Genomic DNA, 17,072 nt, shown 5'->3' on the forward strand with positions numbered 1-17,072 from the left:
GACTTTTGGCACACATTTTAGAGGCCAAGCCACAGCCACACCCCTGGGTTCAGAAACTCTTCTGCAAACTGAAAAGCCAACAGAGCAAAGAGGGAGGCTATTTTTGGCCTCTCTAATCTGTGAAGGAACGTTCGGAGCTGGAACCCAGCACCTACGACCCGCAGGGGTCCATTTCATTTCTGCCTCCTCTTTCATTGCAATAGCAGGCCTCAAGAGATATTCCGGTGTGTAGCCGTGTTGGTCTGAAGGAACAGAACAAAACTGGAGTCCAATGGCACCTTTAAGACCAACAGAGGTTTATTCGAGGTGTGAACTTCCACGTGCATGCACACTTCCTCAGGCAATGAAATAGGAATAATCAGAATGCAGATATAAGGACAGAGTAAATCAGCAGGAAATTAGTAAACAGCCATCCTCAGAATTCAGCTCCACAGTGTTTTAACATGATACCTGGTTTACACCTGCAGAATAATTATAATTTTATTTCTACATACCCCCTTCCCTAGTCTGCTCAGAGCAGGTAACGTCAGAGTATAAAGGCCAAAGCTGAGAGTGAGCTAAGATTGGCCAGGGAAGCCCATTGTAACAAGAAAAGATTTTTCAGTTACATGAGGAGCAAACGTAAAGTAAAGGAGGCAATAGGCCCGCTGTTGGGTGCGGATGGACAAACTCTAACGAAAGATGCAGAGAAAGCAGAAAGGCTTAGTGCCTATTTTACATCTGTTTTTTCCCACAGGTCTAAGTGTTTAGGCACATCTAGAGATGGCTGTAGCCAAAGGATAGTGTCTGGGTGGCAGGTTAACATGGATAGAGAGGTGGTCGAGAGGCATTTAGCTGCACTGGATGAGTTCAAATCCCCTGGTCCAGATGAAATGCACCCGAGAGTACTCAAAGAACTTTCCAGAGAACTTGCACAGCCCTTGTCCATCATCTTCGGAACCTCTTTAAGGACTGGAGATGTCCCGGAGGACTGGAAAAGAGCAAACGTTATTCCGATCTTCAAAAAAGGGAGGAAGGATGACCCGGGAAACTACAGACCAGTGAGTCTGACCTCTGTTGTGGGGAAGATAATGGAGCAGATATTAAAGGGAGCGATCTGCAAACATCTGGAGGACAATTTGGTGATCCAAGGAAGTCAGCATGGATTTGTCTCCAACAGGTCCTGCCAGACCAACCTAGTTTCCTTTTTTGACCAAGTAACAGGTTTGCTGGATCGGGGAAATTTGGTTGATGTCATTTACTTGGATTTTAGTAAAGCTTTTGACAAGGTTCCCCATGATGTTCTGATGGATAAGTTGAAGGACTGCAATCTGGATTTTCAGATCGTTAGGTGGATAGGGAATTGGTTAGAGAACCGCACTCAAAGAGTTGTTGTCAATGGTGTTTCATCAGACTGGAGAGAGGTGAGTAGCGGGGTACCTCAGGGTTCGGTGCTCGGCCCGGTACTTTTTAACATATTTATTAATGATCTAGATGAGGGGGTGGAGGGACTACTCATCAAGTTTGCAGATGACACCAAATTGGGAGGACTGGCAAATACTCTGGAAGATAGAGACAGAGTTCAACGAGATCTGAACACAATGGAAAAATGGGCAAATGAGAACAAGATGCAATTTAATAAAGATAAGTGTAAAGTTCTGCATCTGGGTCAGAAAAATGAAAAGCATGCCTACTGGATGGGGGATACGCTTCTAGGTAGCACTGTGTGTGAACGAGACCTTGGGGTACTTGTGGATTGTAAACTAAACATGAGCAGGCAGTGTGATGCAGCGGTAAAAAAGGCAAATGCCATTTTGGGCTGTATCAACAGAGGCATCACATCAAAATCACAAGATGTCATAGTCCCATTGTATACGGCACTGGTCAGACCACACCTGGAGTACTGTGTGCAGTTCTGGAGGCCTCACTTCAAGAAGGACATCGATAAAATTGAAAGGGTACAGAGGAGAGCGACGAAGATGATCTGGGGCCAAGGGACCAAGCCCTATGAAGATAGGTTGAGGGACTTGGGAATGTTCAGCCTGGAGAAAAGGAGGTTGAGAGGGGACATGATAGCCCTCTTTAAGTATTTGAAAGGTTGTCACTTGGAGGAGGGCAGGATGCTGTTTCTGCTGGCTGCAGAGGAAAGGACACGCAGTAATGGGTTTAAACTTCAAGTACAACGATATAGGCTAGATATCAGGAAAAAGTTTTTCTCAGTCAGAGTCGTTCAGCAGTGGAATAGGCTGCCTAAGGAGGTGGTGAGTGCCCCCTCACTGGAAGTCTTCAAGCAAAGGTTGGATACACACTTTTCTTGGATGCTTTAGGATGCTTAGGGCTAATCCTGCGTTGAGCAGGGGGTTGGACTAGATGGCCTGTATGGCCCCTTCCAACTCTATGATTCTATGATTCTATAGTATAAAAACATTCAATTCCAATAAATTCACTTGATTGGGAAAGCTCAGAACGGGGAGGGGGGGAGCCAAATGAAGAGAAACTAAGAGCCATAAGGAAACTAAGAGCCATAAGGGCATGGGAGGATTGGAATATAAACAGGAAGGAACCCCCACTAATGCTCAGCTGAGCAGTAGCAGGGAAATGGGGGCAAGAGGGAGAATGATCACTGGAGTTACGATGCAATAATACCAACTTGCAAGATTGGTGGCTGGGGAGGCGCTTTTGCAAGTCTGGGCTCACTTCTCCAGAAAAGAGCAATAGTCCAGCAGCCTTTGTCAACTTTTTAACCACTGAGGACTCCCTGAAACATTCTCATGGCTCAGCACTTAACACCCACTCAGGACAGCTATCTTGCCCCTGAGTGCCTCCTCCTCCAACCAGCTTGCCTGTCTGTCCAGCGGCCAGCCAATCGGCTTTTGTCCCCCACCCGACTACCCTTTCCTCCTTCCGCTTCCCTCCGAGGCTCGGAGGCTGCAGATCCCTGCCGCATGAGAGTTTTCCCTGCCGGTGAGTTCCCTGCCCACGGGCCTCCAGCGCCTGGGCCTTGGGGCTCCTTGGGAGGGCACCTAACTCCTAGATGACCAAGCCACCTGGCCACAGCTTCAGCCATGGATATGTTGCTCTAACAGTTGCCTGCAGACTTTCCAGGTCCTGGGGGGAGGCCGTCCGTAGAGTTCTTCCACAGGATATTCAAGGGAAGAAACCTTCGGAGGTGGCTTGCCATTGCCTGTTTCTGCCTAGCAATCTCCAATCCAAATATCTTTGGCCTGCATGGTTCCTGGTTTTTCTTCCCCAATTCCAACCCACCTTCTCCTTAGCAGTTTAGACAACGCTATTCAACCCTTCCAACACTGAATGCTATTTTGTTCCTTGTCGTTGAACTCAAGGGGGGGGGGAAGAGGGACCCAAGGAAATTATTAATGAAAGCTGATCGTTATCTGGTGGGGAAAAATGTGCCATTCAAATGCAAAAGATTAACCCTGCAACATAACTCATGTAAACTCTCCTCCAGTCATAATTCAGCCATTACTGGCTCCTAAGTAATGTACAACCATGATACCCCTTCATTTAATGCCAGACTTCATACCTAGTGCTAATGCTTACACGTGTCTACCTGGCTTCTTTTCTTACCTTTCTGATGGTATGTATCTGCTAACGAAAGGTTATAGGCATAGCTAAGGCATTCCAGTCTCCTGATCTGGATGGCTATACTAGTCTGATCTCGTCAGATATCAAAAACTAAACTGGGCCAGCCCCAGTAAATACTTGGATGGGAGACCACCGGGAATGCCAGGGTCGCTATGCAGAGGCACTCCTGTTCATCTATAGCAGGTGTGGCCAAACTGTGGCTCTTCAGATGTCCATGGACTACAATTTGTATGAACCCTATGCTGGCAGGGGCTCATGGGGATTGTAGTCCATGAACATCTGGAGAGCCAGAATTTGGCCATCCCTGCCCTATAGGATCACTATAAGTTCGCTGCGACCTGGAGATACCGTTTTTACCACCCAGGAATTCCAAACAGGAGCTTAGGAACATCAAAACATCAAACCAGTGGTCCATTTTGTTCAGCATCCTGTCTCAGGCAGTGACCAACCAGAAGGGCATAGAGGTCAAGGCCTTCCCCTGACATTGCTTACTGGCTCTGGGATTCAGAGCCTTATTGCCTCTGAATGTGGAGGTTCCCTTGAACTGCCATGGCTAGTAGCCATTGATATACTTATCCTCCATGAATATCTAATCCCCTTTGAAGCTGTTTATTCCTGTGGCCATCACAACATCATCTGGCAAGAATTTAAAATACGTACTGTATAAATTAGCATTTCCTTTTGTTCATCCTGAACCTACAGCTTCAGAGAAGGGAAAGCGATTGTAAGCCTTCTGGTAGAGAAAAGTGGGGTATAAAAGCCAACTCTTCTTCATTGTATGCTCTCGAGTTCTAGTCTTTTTAGGAGGGAGAACAAGTTTCCTTTGTCAACCTCCCTCCCCCATGCATGGTTTTATAAACCTTATAAGCATACTGGGATCAACTTGTCAACTTCTTCCTGCTTAATTTAATCAACTTCCAAACTTGTCACTCATCAACTGTCTAAAGTAGGGTGGGCTCACTGGCTGAATGGTCCTCTTCATTTTTGTTGTTTTGCTGAGGCTGCAAAATCAGGAAGTGCATTGAAGCCCCAGCATTTCAGGAACCTGCCCGAACCAGTTTACAAAATAAAAATAATGGAAACAAAAGGAGAGCAGAGTATCATCCGCATAAGGGTGGCACTTGACTCCAAATCACCTGAAGGTATCTCCCAATGGTTTCACTTTCATATGAAGAGAATGTGGGATGGCCATGATAGAACCATGGGGCTAAGTATTAGCCCCCCAGGACCACTTTCTGGAATTGGACAGACAAGTATAAGCAAAATCAATGAAGCGTGGTACCCTTCACTACCAACTTAACCAGTCTCTTCAGAAGAATACCACAGTGGATGGTATCAAACACCACAGAGAAGTCCATGGAAATCAACAGGGCACACACCCTGTCGTCCATCAGGTGTGAAATGGTCATGGTTCTCTATATATTTTAAAGGAGAAAAAAAGGGGTAGCTTGTCATGACCTGACCTACCAATAACGCTGAACCAGAGAGACAGAGACAGAGGTTTTTGAGAGTGGTAGGAACTCTGTGTGAATGGGAAGTGGTGTTATATACACCGATGCTTTAGCTGGCTAATTGAGTTTATTGTGTATAGCCATAAAGGTAAAGGTATCCCCTGTGCAAGCACCGAGTCATGTCTGACCCTTGGGGTGACGCCCTCTAGCGTTTTCTTGGCAGACTCAATACGGGGTGGTTTGCCAGTGCCTTCCCCAGTCATTACCGTTTACCCCCCAGCAAGCTGGGTACTCATTTTACCGACCTCGGAAGGATGGAAGGCTGAGTCAACCTTGAGCCGGCTGCTGGGATTGAACTCCCAGCCTTATGGGCAAAGCTGTCAGACGGCTGCCTTACCACTCTGCGCCACAAGAGGCTCATGTGTATAGCCATAGGCCATAACAATAGAAAATAGCCTTTCTCAACTTTTCTACGGTAGAGAAACCCCTGAAACATTCTTCAGGCTTTGAAATCCCATGGAAGTGGTGCAATCAGGCAGAATATGGTTGGGAAGCACAGCTATGTACACACCTACTTGGAGGTGCTCCCCTTCCCACCCCCTTCAGGCCCAAATTCGGCCATTTTGGGAAGCTTCCTAGCAGACACGAGCAAAGAAGAGGGTGCAGAGAAGAGCAACAGGGATGATCTGAAGACCAAGCCCTATGAGGAAAGCCTGAGGGACTTGGGAATGTTCAGCCTGGAGAAAGGGAGGTTGAGAGGGGACAGAATTGCTCTCTTGAATTATCTGAAAGGTTGTCAGTTGGAGGAGGGCAGGGAGTGGTTCCTGTGGGCCCACAGTAATGTCTTGAAACATTACTTGAAGAGAGGACCCACAGTAATGTCTTGAAACAACATGTAGAATGGTACCAGCTAGATCTCTGGAAAAAAATTTTTCACCGAGTAGTTGAGCAGTGAAATTGGCAGTATTTTAGCAACAGCTGGATGGATACTTATCTTGGATGCTTTAGGCTGATCCTGCATTGAGCAGGGGGATGAACTAGATTGCTTCCAATTCTATGATTCTATAAGTTAAGGAGAGCTCATCATCAGATAACAGAGAGATTTTCAAGATCTGAAGAAGAGGGAAAAGTAGGCTCTTGTCTAGAAGAAAAGTTGGTTCTTATATGCTCTTTTTCTCTACCCGAAGGAGTCTCAAAGTGGCTTACATTCTCCTTCCCTTTCCTCTCCCCACAACAGACACCATGTGAGGGAGGCGAGGCTGAGAGAGCCCTGACATTACTGAAGAAGAAGAGTTGGTTCTTATATGCTGCTTTTCTCTACCCATAACATACCTGGTTGTCTCCAAGCCAGCTGCCTTTTTGTTACATAATCTACTCTGTTTGCGACAGGATACAGTTGGAGGAACCATACCTGGATCTACCGGCAACTCCAGCAGCCAAATTAAATGTTATACTGCGCGGATGCCAATCGGAGGAGACAATGGTGGGCCATGTTCCAGAGGAAACAATCGACTGGCAACAGTTTGGCAGTGGCTTCTATTCCAGAGAGTTTTGTTTCTGAAGGTTAGAAGTGGGGGCTCCCCCCTTTACACAGTGCTCTCTCTCTCTGTTTCTTGGTAGGCTGTCAGGCACCTCTCCAAGAGTCTGTATCTGTCACTGCACGGAGGATCGTCACCAACCTTTTGCAGTTCTTATTTCTGATGCAGCACGCTGGGCACAGCCGCAAATCAACTGCCGCAGGAGGCGGAGCCAGGCACAAAATGGCAGCCACAAATTACCTTTAGTTTCACCATATCCTCCTTGTGCTGTGGTGGCAGCAGCTGCCAAAGCAATGTTTTAAAAAAATAATTCACAGCCAATCAAATCTCCAGTGGCCAATCAGAAGTCTTGCTGGGCAGAACCTCACCTGGCCCCATCCACTTTCTAAATGTTCTTTGTGGGAATCTGGAAAGATGTTGGTGGGTACTATGGTGCTATACGTGGTCTGGATCCTACTTACCTGCAGGACCTCTAGGTTGCTTATGCCCTCCGCAGAGCCCTTTGCTTTGCAGGTATGAACGTACTGGTTGTTACGGGTCCCCAGGACATTCGCCTGGCCTCAACTCAGGCCAGGGCCTTTTCGGTCCTGGCCCCAACCTGGTGGAATGAGCTCCCGGAGGATCAGAGGACCCCCCCACCCATGCCTTTAGATCTGGCTTCTCACTCCCAGTGGAAGAAGGCTTGACCCACCGACTGAATGGCGGGGGGGGGGGGATACTAGTAAGAATTAGTTAGTTCACCATCTATTTTTTAAATTTTGTAAGGGGTGTTTTTATGGGGTTTTAATGTATTTTTTACTGTTTTATCTCGTGTGAATCGCTACGAGACCACTAGAGGAGCAGTGGTATAAAAATCAAAATATAAATAAACAAACCAACAAATTAATGGGAGGCGCGTGACCAGCACTGTGGAGAAATCTAGAATGGCATAAATCTATAACAAGATCTACCGCACTCCTACAAAGTAACCCACTTGTCATTTTAAAGGACATGCAACCAGGTTTCGGAGGCTTGGGAGGACTTGGGAGTTTCCGACTGGTCTTATCCAAGGCGACAAGAAAAAACAGGTTCAGTGGGGAGGGTGCAAAATCTGCCACATGTGGCACACGTAGCTGGAACATTCCTCTCCCTTGGTGTGGGCTGGAGACTCCCAGCAAAGTAGCTTCCCTCTGCTTAAGACTTTGGAGTGAAAACAAGTTACTTTCACAGGTTGGAGAGGAGGCGGCCTGGGGAAGCCAAAAAATAACCTTGACCCTTCTCTGAAGTGGGGGGGGGGACTTTAAAAAAGAGGGAGAAATCCTACAGTATTAGCCCAGAAGCAGTTCTGCTTGTTTGGGACTTAGTGGCACCAAGTGTCATCGCAGGAGATTTAGGAGCAGCATTTGCTCTGAGTTTTAGGAATACAGAAGCCGATTGTTCTGTTCGCTAGCTGGCTTAAGCTCTTTACTGCACTAAGAAATACCTGGCACAACTCTGCCAAAGGTCACGCAGATTAGACTACAGATAAATGCCGCACATCCCATCGCCAGGCTGAAAATAAACTCCAGTTAAAAAAGAAATCGAAAGAGACTGCGGCGGGGAGGGGCAAGGATGATGTCGGGACGTCTCCTGCTCATGCCGTGCTTCGCCCTTTTCCTCCACATTGCAGCATTGGCCTGCATTTCCCCATATTGGAATAAGTATTATGGGCAGCACAGACAATAGCAATAAGTTAGGTTATACACACATAGCTATATTTCTAATAGCGAAAGCGTGGCCCCAACGGTGGATATTTAAATCTGTAGACTGGGGCCGTGCTGAAGCAGAACAGTTCTACAAACTTGGGGGACTACCCAGATTTGCAAAAAAAGTATTAAAACATTAAGAAAATACACTGGGGGTGGGTTGAATCTTTCCACCAATATTTTCATTGTCCAGGCCCATTTGCAGGCCCAAATGCCAAGCTGAGCTCATTGTGTGGAGCCAGAGCTGCACTGGACTCACTGGCAATGGAAAGGATTGGAGGGGTGAGGGAAGTGTGAGATACAGTGGGCCCGGCCACCCTGAGCTTAAGAACATAAGAGAGGCCATGTTGGATCAGGCCAATGGCCAACCAGTCCAGCACTGTATGCCATAAAGTGGCCATCAGGAGGTCCATCAGCAGGGCCATAAGAACATAAGAGAAGTCATGTTGGATCAGCTTAGCAGCCCATCCAGTCAACATTTTGTGTTACACGGCGGCCAAAACCCAGGTGCCATCAGGAGGTCCATCAGAAGAGTCATAAGAACATAAGAGAAGTTATGTTGAATCAGACTAGTGGCCCATCCAGTCCAACACTCTGTGTCACATGTTGGCCAAAACCCAGGTGCCATCAGGAGGGCCACCAGCAGGGTCAAAACTCCAGAAGCCCTTCCATTGTTGCCCCCCAAGCACCAAGAATCCATAGCATCATTGTCCTAGACATAATGTTCCTCTATAAAAACATAAAAGAAGCCATGTTGGATCAGGCCAATGGTCTGATTGTATGTCAATTGTATTGTATGTCACACTGTGGCCCAAACCAAGGTACTATCAGGGGGTCCACGAGCAGGACCAGAACTCCAGAAACTCCCATAGTTGTCCTCCAAGCATCAAGAATACAAAGCATCACTGGCTCAGGCAGAGTGGTGCATCTAATAGCCGCTAAAGGACCTCTGCTCCATATGTTTATCCAATCTCTCTTGAAGCTGTCTGTGCTTGCAGCCACTATCACATCCTGCTGCAGTGAATTTCATGGGCTTGCTGGGAGTGGAGGTAGAGGGGGGGGTGGAGGGAGATGAAGGTGTGTCTGGCACATTGGCAGCAAGAATAATGGGTGAGAACTGTGGAAGGTTCCCACAGGTAATGGTAGGAGGAAGCCACAGCTAACAGGGAGAAGCAATCCTCCCTGCAAGTACCGCAGTTACCCACGTGAGCCAGTTTGGTGTCATGGTTAAGAGTGACAGCCTCTAAACTGGAGAACCAGGTTTGATTCCCCACTCCTCCTCTACATGCAGCCAGCTGGGTGACCTTGGGCCAGTCACACTTCTCAGAGCTCTCTCAGCTTCACCTACCTTGCTGAGTGTCTGTTGTGCAGAGAAGAAGGAAAGGCAATTGTTAGCTGCTCTTGAGACCAGGTCAGAGCATAAATATCTTAGGTTAGTTATTTAGTATTTATTGTTTTCTTCCTTGATATTCCCTGCTTCTTATATATTTGTATATTCCTGCAGAGTTCTTCTAATAAACCCTAATAATTATATTTTGTGATATTCTTTAGGTTTTGGGGCTTCAATATCAATCCAGTACTTTGGGTCTTCATTAGGTACAGCTACTGAAAGTAATTGTGCTTGGAATTCACTTTGCAAGTGTCCCAACTTGCAGGGCTTTTACTATCCAGGAGTGCTGGAGACTCAATCTCTAGCTAGTGGGCTAGCAAAGGAGTTGGTGAGAGTTAGTTATCCTGGGAGGCAGGTAGAATCATTCCTTGGCGTTATGCTCTTGCCTAACCACAACTTCCCTTTAATGTAAGGTGACCAGATTTTAACATTGGTAAAGCGGGACACCATTGACCAGGTGGGATCTTGATTAAAAATTTGGTCTATATGGAGCAACAGTAAGAGCCTCTTGTGGCGCAGAGTGGTAAGGCAGCGATATGCTGTCTGAAGCTGTCTGCCCATGAGGTTGGGAGTTCGATCCCAGCAGCCGGCTCAAGGTTGACTCAGCCTTCCATCCTTCCGAGGTAGGTAAAATGAGTACCCAGCTTGCTGGGGGGTAAATGGTAATGATTGGGGAAGGCACTGGCAAACCACCCCGTATTGAGTCTGCCATGAAAACGCTAGAGGGCGTCACCCCAAGGGTCAGACATGACTCGGTGCTTGCACAGGGGATACCTTTACCTTTATGGAGCAACAAAATTTTTCATAGAACGCAAAAATAGTATTGTAATATATATTTTTAAATTTCAACGTAAGTACAGTTTGCCAGGTGCCCCCAGATGTCCCTCCAAAAGTGGGACAATCTGGTCACTTTACTTTAATGACCTCTTAACATATTTGAAATTGAGAGGCAGCCTAGGGGTGCTAACTTTTGAATTGCCAGGGGACTGATACCTTGTTCTGCGGCTTCAGACCTACCCGGATACATGTCTGAATCTGTAACAAATGAGTGTTAATTTCTCAGGCGCGAGAAAAGGTTCCAGGGAGGCAGAAGGGAGCCATGCGAACGCCTCCTTTCTTCTCTGGTCCCAGAAACCGAGCTGCGAGCGTCTCCCAGGCCTTCTCAACTAGGAGCAGCGCCAGATCCTCTCAACACACGCCTCCCCGGAAAAAGGGGGAAAGCCATCGATGTCTCGGCGCTCATTCACACAGCCTCGCAAGGAACCAGCCCCTCCCCTGCGCAAGCCCGGCACGATCGTCGACTCCGCGTTCGACCGCTACTGCCTTCTCAAGTCCATACCGGCTTGTTTGGAACAAAAGCTTAGGACGGCCTCAATTTACCGTACGTCGGTAAAAGCCAATTACCGACAGGGGCGTTTAAAAAAAAAATGAAGCGATCGGAGAAATGTTTTTTTTACGAGGGATGCTCCGAGGCGCACGCGCAGTGGGCGCCTTTCCTCCCGTTATACCGCGCGTGCGCCAACGCACGAGCTTTTCCACGCAGGCGCAGTGGGCGATTCTAGGCGAAAGCCGAGCAGTGTTTAGAAACGAAAAGGATTGGGGAAAAAAAAAAAGAATCCCCACACGCCGGGGGCTGGCCGGCCGGCGCGGGGCGCATGCGCCTCGGCGGCGTTCGGCGGCGTCCCTCGTTCCCCCCGCCCCCTCCTGTTTTGACCGCGCTCGTTCTATGGGGCGCGCGCGCGGCCCGTTCCTTCAGCAGCAGCAGCAGCAACCGCCGCGGGGGGAGGCCGGGGGCGGCGGCGCAGGCGCAGTGGGCAGCGCGCGGGGAAGATGCCGGGGAAGCTGAAGGTCAAGATTGTGGCCGGGCGGCACCTGCCCGTCATGGACCGAGCCAGCGACCTGACCGACGCCTTCGTGGAGGTCTGGCGAGGAGGGGCCGGGGCTTCTGCCTCTGGGGATGCCCATGTCAGGAGGCGGGAGGGCGCCGCATCTGCATATATCTGCATATATTTGCATGCCTCGAATTCCTAACGGGAGGAGGGTTAGGGGTAGCCAGGCGGTGGCTCGCCAGAGGCTCACGAACTACAATTCCCATAAGCCCCTTGCCAGTGTGCCGCTGGCAAGGGCTCATGGGAAATGTAGTCCGCGGGCCTCTGGAGAGCTGCCGTTTATGCCACCCCAGCCTGGGAGGGAAACGCGAGGTAACTGTGACGGGAGCTGGTGTCACGTGACCGTGTGAATGCACGGACGCGTGAAGTGGCGCCTTGTCGGGCAAGGACGGGCCTTTTCGCCAGGCTCAGGGCCTGGCAGAGGATGGCTAGTGATTTAAAGGGCCAGTTGGCATATTGGAGCCTGTGGGCTTGCGTTGGTTCACTTGGTGCGTGTAGGGTTGCCAGCTCTGGGTGGGGAAATTCCTGGAGGCTTTGGGGGTGGGATTTGGGGGCAGGGAAGGACTTCACTGGGGTATAATGCGATGGAGCCCACCTTCCAAACAACTGGGGAGAACTGACCTCTGTAGTCTGGAGATTGAGGGTTGCCAGCTTTCAGTGGGGAAATTCTTGTAGACTTTGGGGGTGGAGCTGGGAATGGGTGGGATTTGGGGAGGGACCTCAATGGGTTGGAATGCTAGGGGGTACACCCTCCAAAGCAGCCCTTTTCTCCAGGGGAACTGGAAAATTAGCCCCAATTCCAAGGGATCCCCACGTCCTAGTGGTGACCCTGGAGGTTTGATGCCTGGGGATTAATTCCCAGGGGCCTGCACTCTGATCCTGATAAGGGCTGCTGGAAGAGGGGCCTAAGGCTTCCCCTGACTAAAAGCAAAGGATTGGATGATCTGTGGTCCTTTCCCACAGAATGCTGAAACATGTCCAGCCTGATCCTAGCCACGCTGAATCTCAAGGGAATCATGCTGTGGCACTGGCAGGTGTAATCTAGTCCTTTTTCTATACAGAAATAAATCCAACTATGCATCTTATTTCCAGGTGCAATTGCATCCTTGGGTACCAAAACAAGGGCTAGGAGGTTAGGATGTTGTTATTTTTGAGACTTAGTCACTAAGAATGGTGTGATGTTGACATGTCATTGAATTAGGTGAAATATGACTCAGTATCTTTGTTTGTTATTCGCCTCAAATCTTGAGAAGGAGGCAGGCTGAAAACCCTAATGAGCAAGTAATGTGAGGCCCATATGGTTCAAGTTGGCACACATTGTGGCCAGCCAAGCAAAATGCATCCCACATGGCCCTGTGAGGCAGCTCATATAAATAGGTCATAGAAATGCAGCTCTGTGTGATAGTTCCCAAAGCATTCTGGAATAGTTTAATTTGTACTGTTCTCTGGAAACCAAGCTTTCATCTTTCTCCCATGCATTCTGTAATAATGGCTCTTGAGAAGAATCCATCTTGTACTGCTACCTGCTGTACCTCAGGTGGTGGGGAGAAGTGTGTTGGATACGTCAGATATATGGGGTATAGGGTGTCAAGTTTTTCGCTTCAAAACAGTTGGGACTAAATAGGCAGCCTGTCAAGGGGGAACCATGTTGGGAGTTATATGTTCCATTTGGCAAGCTCCAGTAAATAAACCAAACTAGCAGTTGTATTTCAGACCAGTTAGTTTCCAGTAACTCTTCAGTGACAGTCTTACGGGCTGTTGTGCAGTTTGGTGGGTCACAAGCTGAACAGATCACACCCAAAGGGTGCTTGTAAATGGTTTGTTGTCTTTTTGGAGAGGAGTGATGAGTGCAGTGCCTCAGGGATCTGTCCTGAGCCCCATGTTGTTCAATATATTCATAAATATATATATCTGGGGAGGGCGGTATAGAAGTATGATAAATAAATAAATAAATAAATAAATGATTTGGATAAAGGAATAGGGGGTGCTTATTAAATTATTAAAAGAGCCTCTTGTTGCACAGAGTGGTATGACAGCAGACATGCAGTCTGAAGCTCTGCCTATGAGGCTGGGAGTTCAATCCCAGCAGCCGGCTCAAGGTCGACTCAGCCTGCCATCCTTCCGAGGTCGGTAAAATGAGTACCCAGCTTGCTGGGGGGTAAACGGTAATGACTGGGGAAGGCACTGGCAAACCACCCGTATTGAGTCTGCCATGAAAATGCTAGAGGGCGTCACCCCAAGGATCAGACATGACCCAGTGCTTGCACAGGGAATACCTTTACCTTATTCAGTTTGCAGATGATGCTAAACTGAGAGTGGTAGTAAACACATCAGAAGACAAATTCAGGATACAGGATAATCTTGACAGGTTGGAAAACTGCGCTAACATGAATTTCAACAGTGAAAACTGTAAAGTTTTGCATTTAGGTAGGAAAAATCAAATGCTTCACTGTGGGATGAGTGAGACTTGTCTTGGCAGTAGTACATGTGAAAAGGATCTGGGGGTCTTAGTAGACCATACACTGAACATGAGTGAGCAATGTGACTTGGTGGCTAAAAAGGCAAATGGGATTTTGGGCTGTATTAAAAGAAGTATAGTGTTGAGATCATGCAAGGTGATGTTACCAATTTACTCTGCTCTGGTTAGATCTCACTTGAAGTACTGTGTTCAGTTTTGGGCACCACAACTGAAGAAAGATGTAGCCAAACTGGAACATGTCCAGAGGAGGGCTATGAAAATGGTGAAGGGTTTGGAGACCAAGTCGTATGAGGAAAGCTTGAGGGAGCTTGGTCTGTTTAGCCTGGAGAGAAGACAACTAAGAGGTGATATGATAACCATCTTCAAATACTTGATGGCCTGTCATAGAGAAGATGGAGAATTGTTTTCTGTTGGTCCAGAGAGTTGAACCAGAATCAATGGGTTGAAATTAATGCAAAAGAATTTTCAGCTAGACATCCGGAAGACGTTCGTGACAGAGCAGTTCCTCAGTGGAATAGGCATCCTCGGGAGGTGGTGGGTTCTCCTTCTCTGCACATTTTTAAGCAGAGGCCAGATAGTTATCTGACTGCAATGCTGATTTTATAAACTTAGTCAGATTGTGAGTGGGTGGGCAGGAAGGGATGTGCCAGTGTTTGTCTCTTCTGGCCCTTCCTTGCATACTCACCAAACTGCTGATTGCCACTGTGGGATAGTAGGTGAATTCCCTCCAGGCCAGGCTGGATTCTGGAGATCTTTGGTAGAGGGATCACTTGGGCATGAAATTGGAGTCACCGTGGGTGGGCAGGTAGTTGTGAGTTCCTGCATAGTGCAGGGGGTTGGACTAAATGATCCTGTAGATCCCTTCCAACTCAAGGTTTCTATGATTCTCAGCCTAGCATAGACTATTGTGTGGTTTCCATCATCCATACACTCAGCCTGTCCAAAACCAGTGTGTGTGTTTGACAAGAAACCTCAGTTGGTTCTGGTGTGTGTGTGTGTGTGTACCTGCATGATGCATGTAATCAGAAATGTGTGTTTCAGTGAGCCCATGTTACAGATTTACAGGAATGGCAGTCTTCAAGAAACGTTGGATACACACTTTCACTGGCAGTCTTCAAGCAAAGGATGGATACACACTTTTCTTGGATGCTTTAGGATGCTTTGGGCTGATCCTGCGTTGAGTAGGGGGTTGGACTAGATGGCCTGTGTGGCCCCTTCCAACTCTATGGTTCTGTGATTCTGTGATCGCTTAGTGAAGTGTTCCATGATCTCCATGCAGATTTCCAATTGTTTTGCAGTTATTAGAGATTCTGAATCATTTGACAATCCCTCCACAGAAACGATATTGCTGTGTGAACTGTCGAATCTGTGAAGCTGTTTAACAAGTGAACTTAGAAAATAGGTACTGAGGAATTAAATGAAAAGTGGTAACGGTCCATGGTACAGAGAAGGACATATCTGAAATTGTTATTAGTTCTCAATATGGACAGGTATTGGTTGTGGTGCTTCAGCATGGACTAAAAGGCACTTGCACATATGGAGAGGGACAGCTTATAATGTTTTATTTCTTTGCAATCAAATGTTACTGGGATGATTTATCAAAGGGGATCTAGTGAGTGTCATGGCTGACCAAGGGTGTGAATCCCCAGTTCTGACATCCAAACATGTTGTTATAGGCCCATTCACCTTTTTCACTGCTGGAAAAGGGGGATGGGTAGATCCCCTTTGACTATCATGGGGAGCTTTGTGGACAAAAGCCATGGGGGAGAGGAACTGTAGCAAGGAGCAGGATGAAAAAGCTGGCTCAACTCCATCTGGCAACTGCTATAGTAGACTGACGAGAGATACATATAGGCTTGTCGTTTCTTGATTTTGAGGACTTGTAAGGCTCTTTAATAGTTTGCAGCCTGCCATTCCTAATAAATCTCTCCTTGCCTCTTGTAGGAGTGTGACTGCCCTTAAAGACTGCATGGTTGTCTTATAGTTCTCCACTGTGGCCTACTGGTTTACACCTGTGTTAGACAGGATGCTGGAGTAGATGGACTCACTGGTTTGATTCACTGGGGCTGCTCTTAAATTGTTACATTATGATGGGTGGATCTGTATGCTTTAAAGGTTTGGCTGGATTGAAGTCCACTTCATGACATGCTATGTACTCATTCAAGCAGCTGTGTACTCCATTATTTTACTAGGGGCCAAGCCCTTTGCATTCAGGAATACAATGGACGCTGAATTAGGGTGGTGGAGTGGAAGAACTCTGTGGATGGCCTCCCCCTCCTCCCAGGACCTGGAAAGGCTGCAGGCAGCTGTTATGGAACAGCTCTCACACAGGGGCAGCTCTCACACAGCACGGATCTGCAGCCTCCGAGCCTCAGAGGGAAGTGGAAGGAGGAGGGGATGATCAGGGGTGAGGGATGGAAGGTGATTGACTGGCTGCTGGACAGACAGGCAAGCTGGTTGGAGGAGGAGGCACTCGGGTAGGACAGCCACCCTGAGTGGGTGTTAAGCGCTTAAGCCATGAGACACGCGCCCCCTCCAAGGCCTTACCAGACATATTAAATGGAACAGATTTACTTACAAAATTAACATCCTGTGTTTATGCTGTCGTCAGGATTATCAAGACTGCTAACACATTAAAACATAAATAATAAAAGCACATCTTAAAAACGTTGAAATCGAACAAAAATGTATTAGTAAAACCAGGCTAAAACACGCATATAAGCATAAATAAACATAAGCAACAACCTTAAAATAGGAAAGAAGGGACACTAAGGGAATACCAGATGAACCATGGCTGGAGACTACAACAGATGGAGACAGGCAAGTTTTTCTGGGATGACAGTTACAGAATATTGGTGCCAAGACCAAGAAGGCCATTGACTATCAGTATGGCCAAAACTACTGCCACCATTAACCATGAGTAGAAATGTATTCTAAACAAGGCAAAAAATTCAGCGGCAACTACAGTAGCATATTGGCTGAGAGAACAACTCGCTCCACCAATCACCAGCCAAAA

General features: G+C 47.6%; 1 protein-coding gene across 20 annotated transcripts in view; it reads left to right on the forward strand.

Annotated features, from left to right (window-relative positions):
* Positions 1–11,270: 11,270 nt before the first annotated feature.
* C2CD5 (C2 calcium dependent domain containing 5) overlaps positions 11,271–17,072 on the forward strand; it is a 108,864-nt gene continuing 103,062 nt past the window's right edge. For 4 of the 20 annotated variants that reach the window (XM_077340201.1, XM_077340196.1, XM_077340198.1 and 1 more), the window contains exon 1: positions 11,274–11,608. In XM_077340201.1, the coding sequence (XP_077196316.1) occupies positions 11,519–11,608 (90 nt within the window). In that variant the 5' untranslated portion in view covers positions 11,274–11,518. Of the gene's footprint in view, positions 11,609–17,072 lie in introns of all 20 variants that reach the window. The other 16 variants (XM_077340194.1, XM_077340189.1, XM_077340195.1 and 13 more) reach the window with 8 other exon arrangements.

Source organism: Paroedura picta, chromosome 5 (genome assembly GCF_049243985.1).
Source record: "Paroedura picta isolate Pp20150507F chromosome 5, Ppicta_v3.0, whole genome shotgun sequence".
Lineage (NCBI taxonomy): Eukaryota > Metazoa > Chordata > Lepidosauria > Squamata > Gekkonidae > Paroedura > Paroedura picta.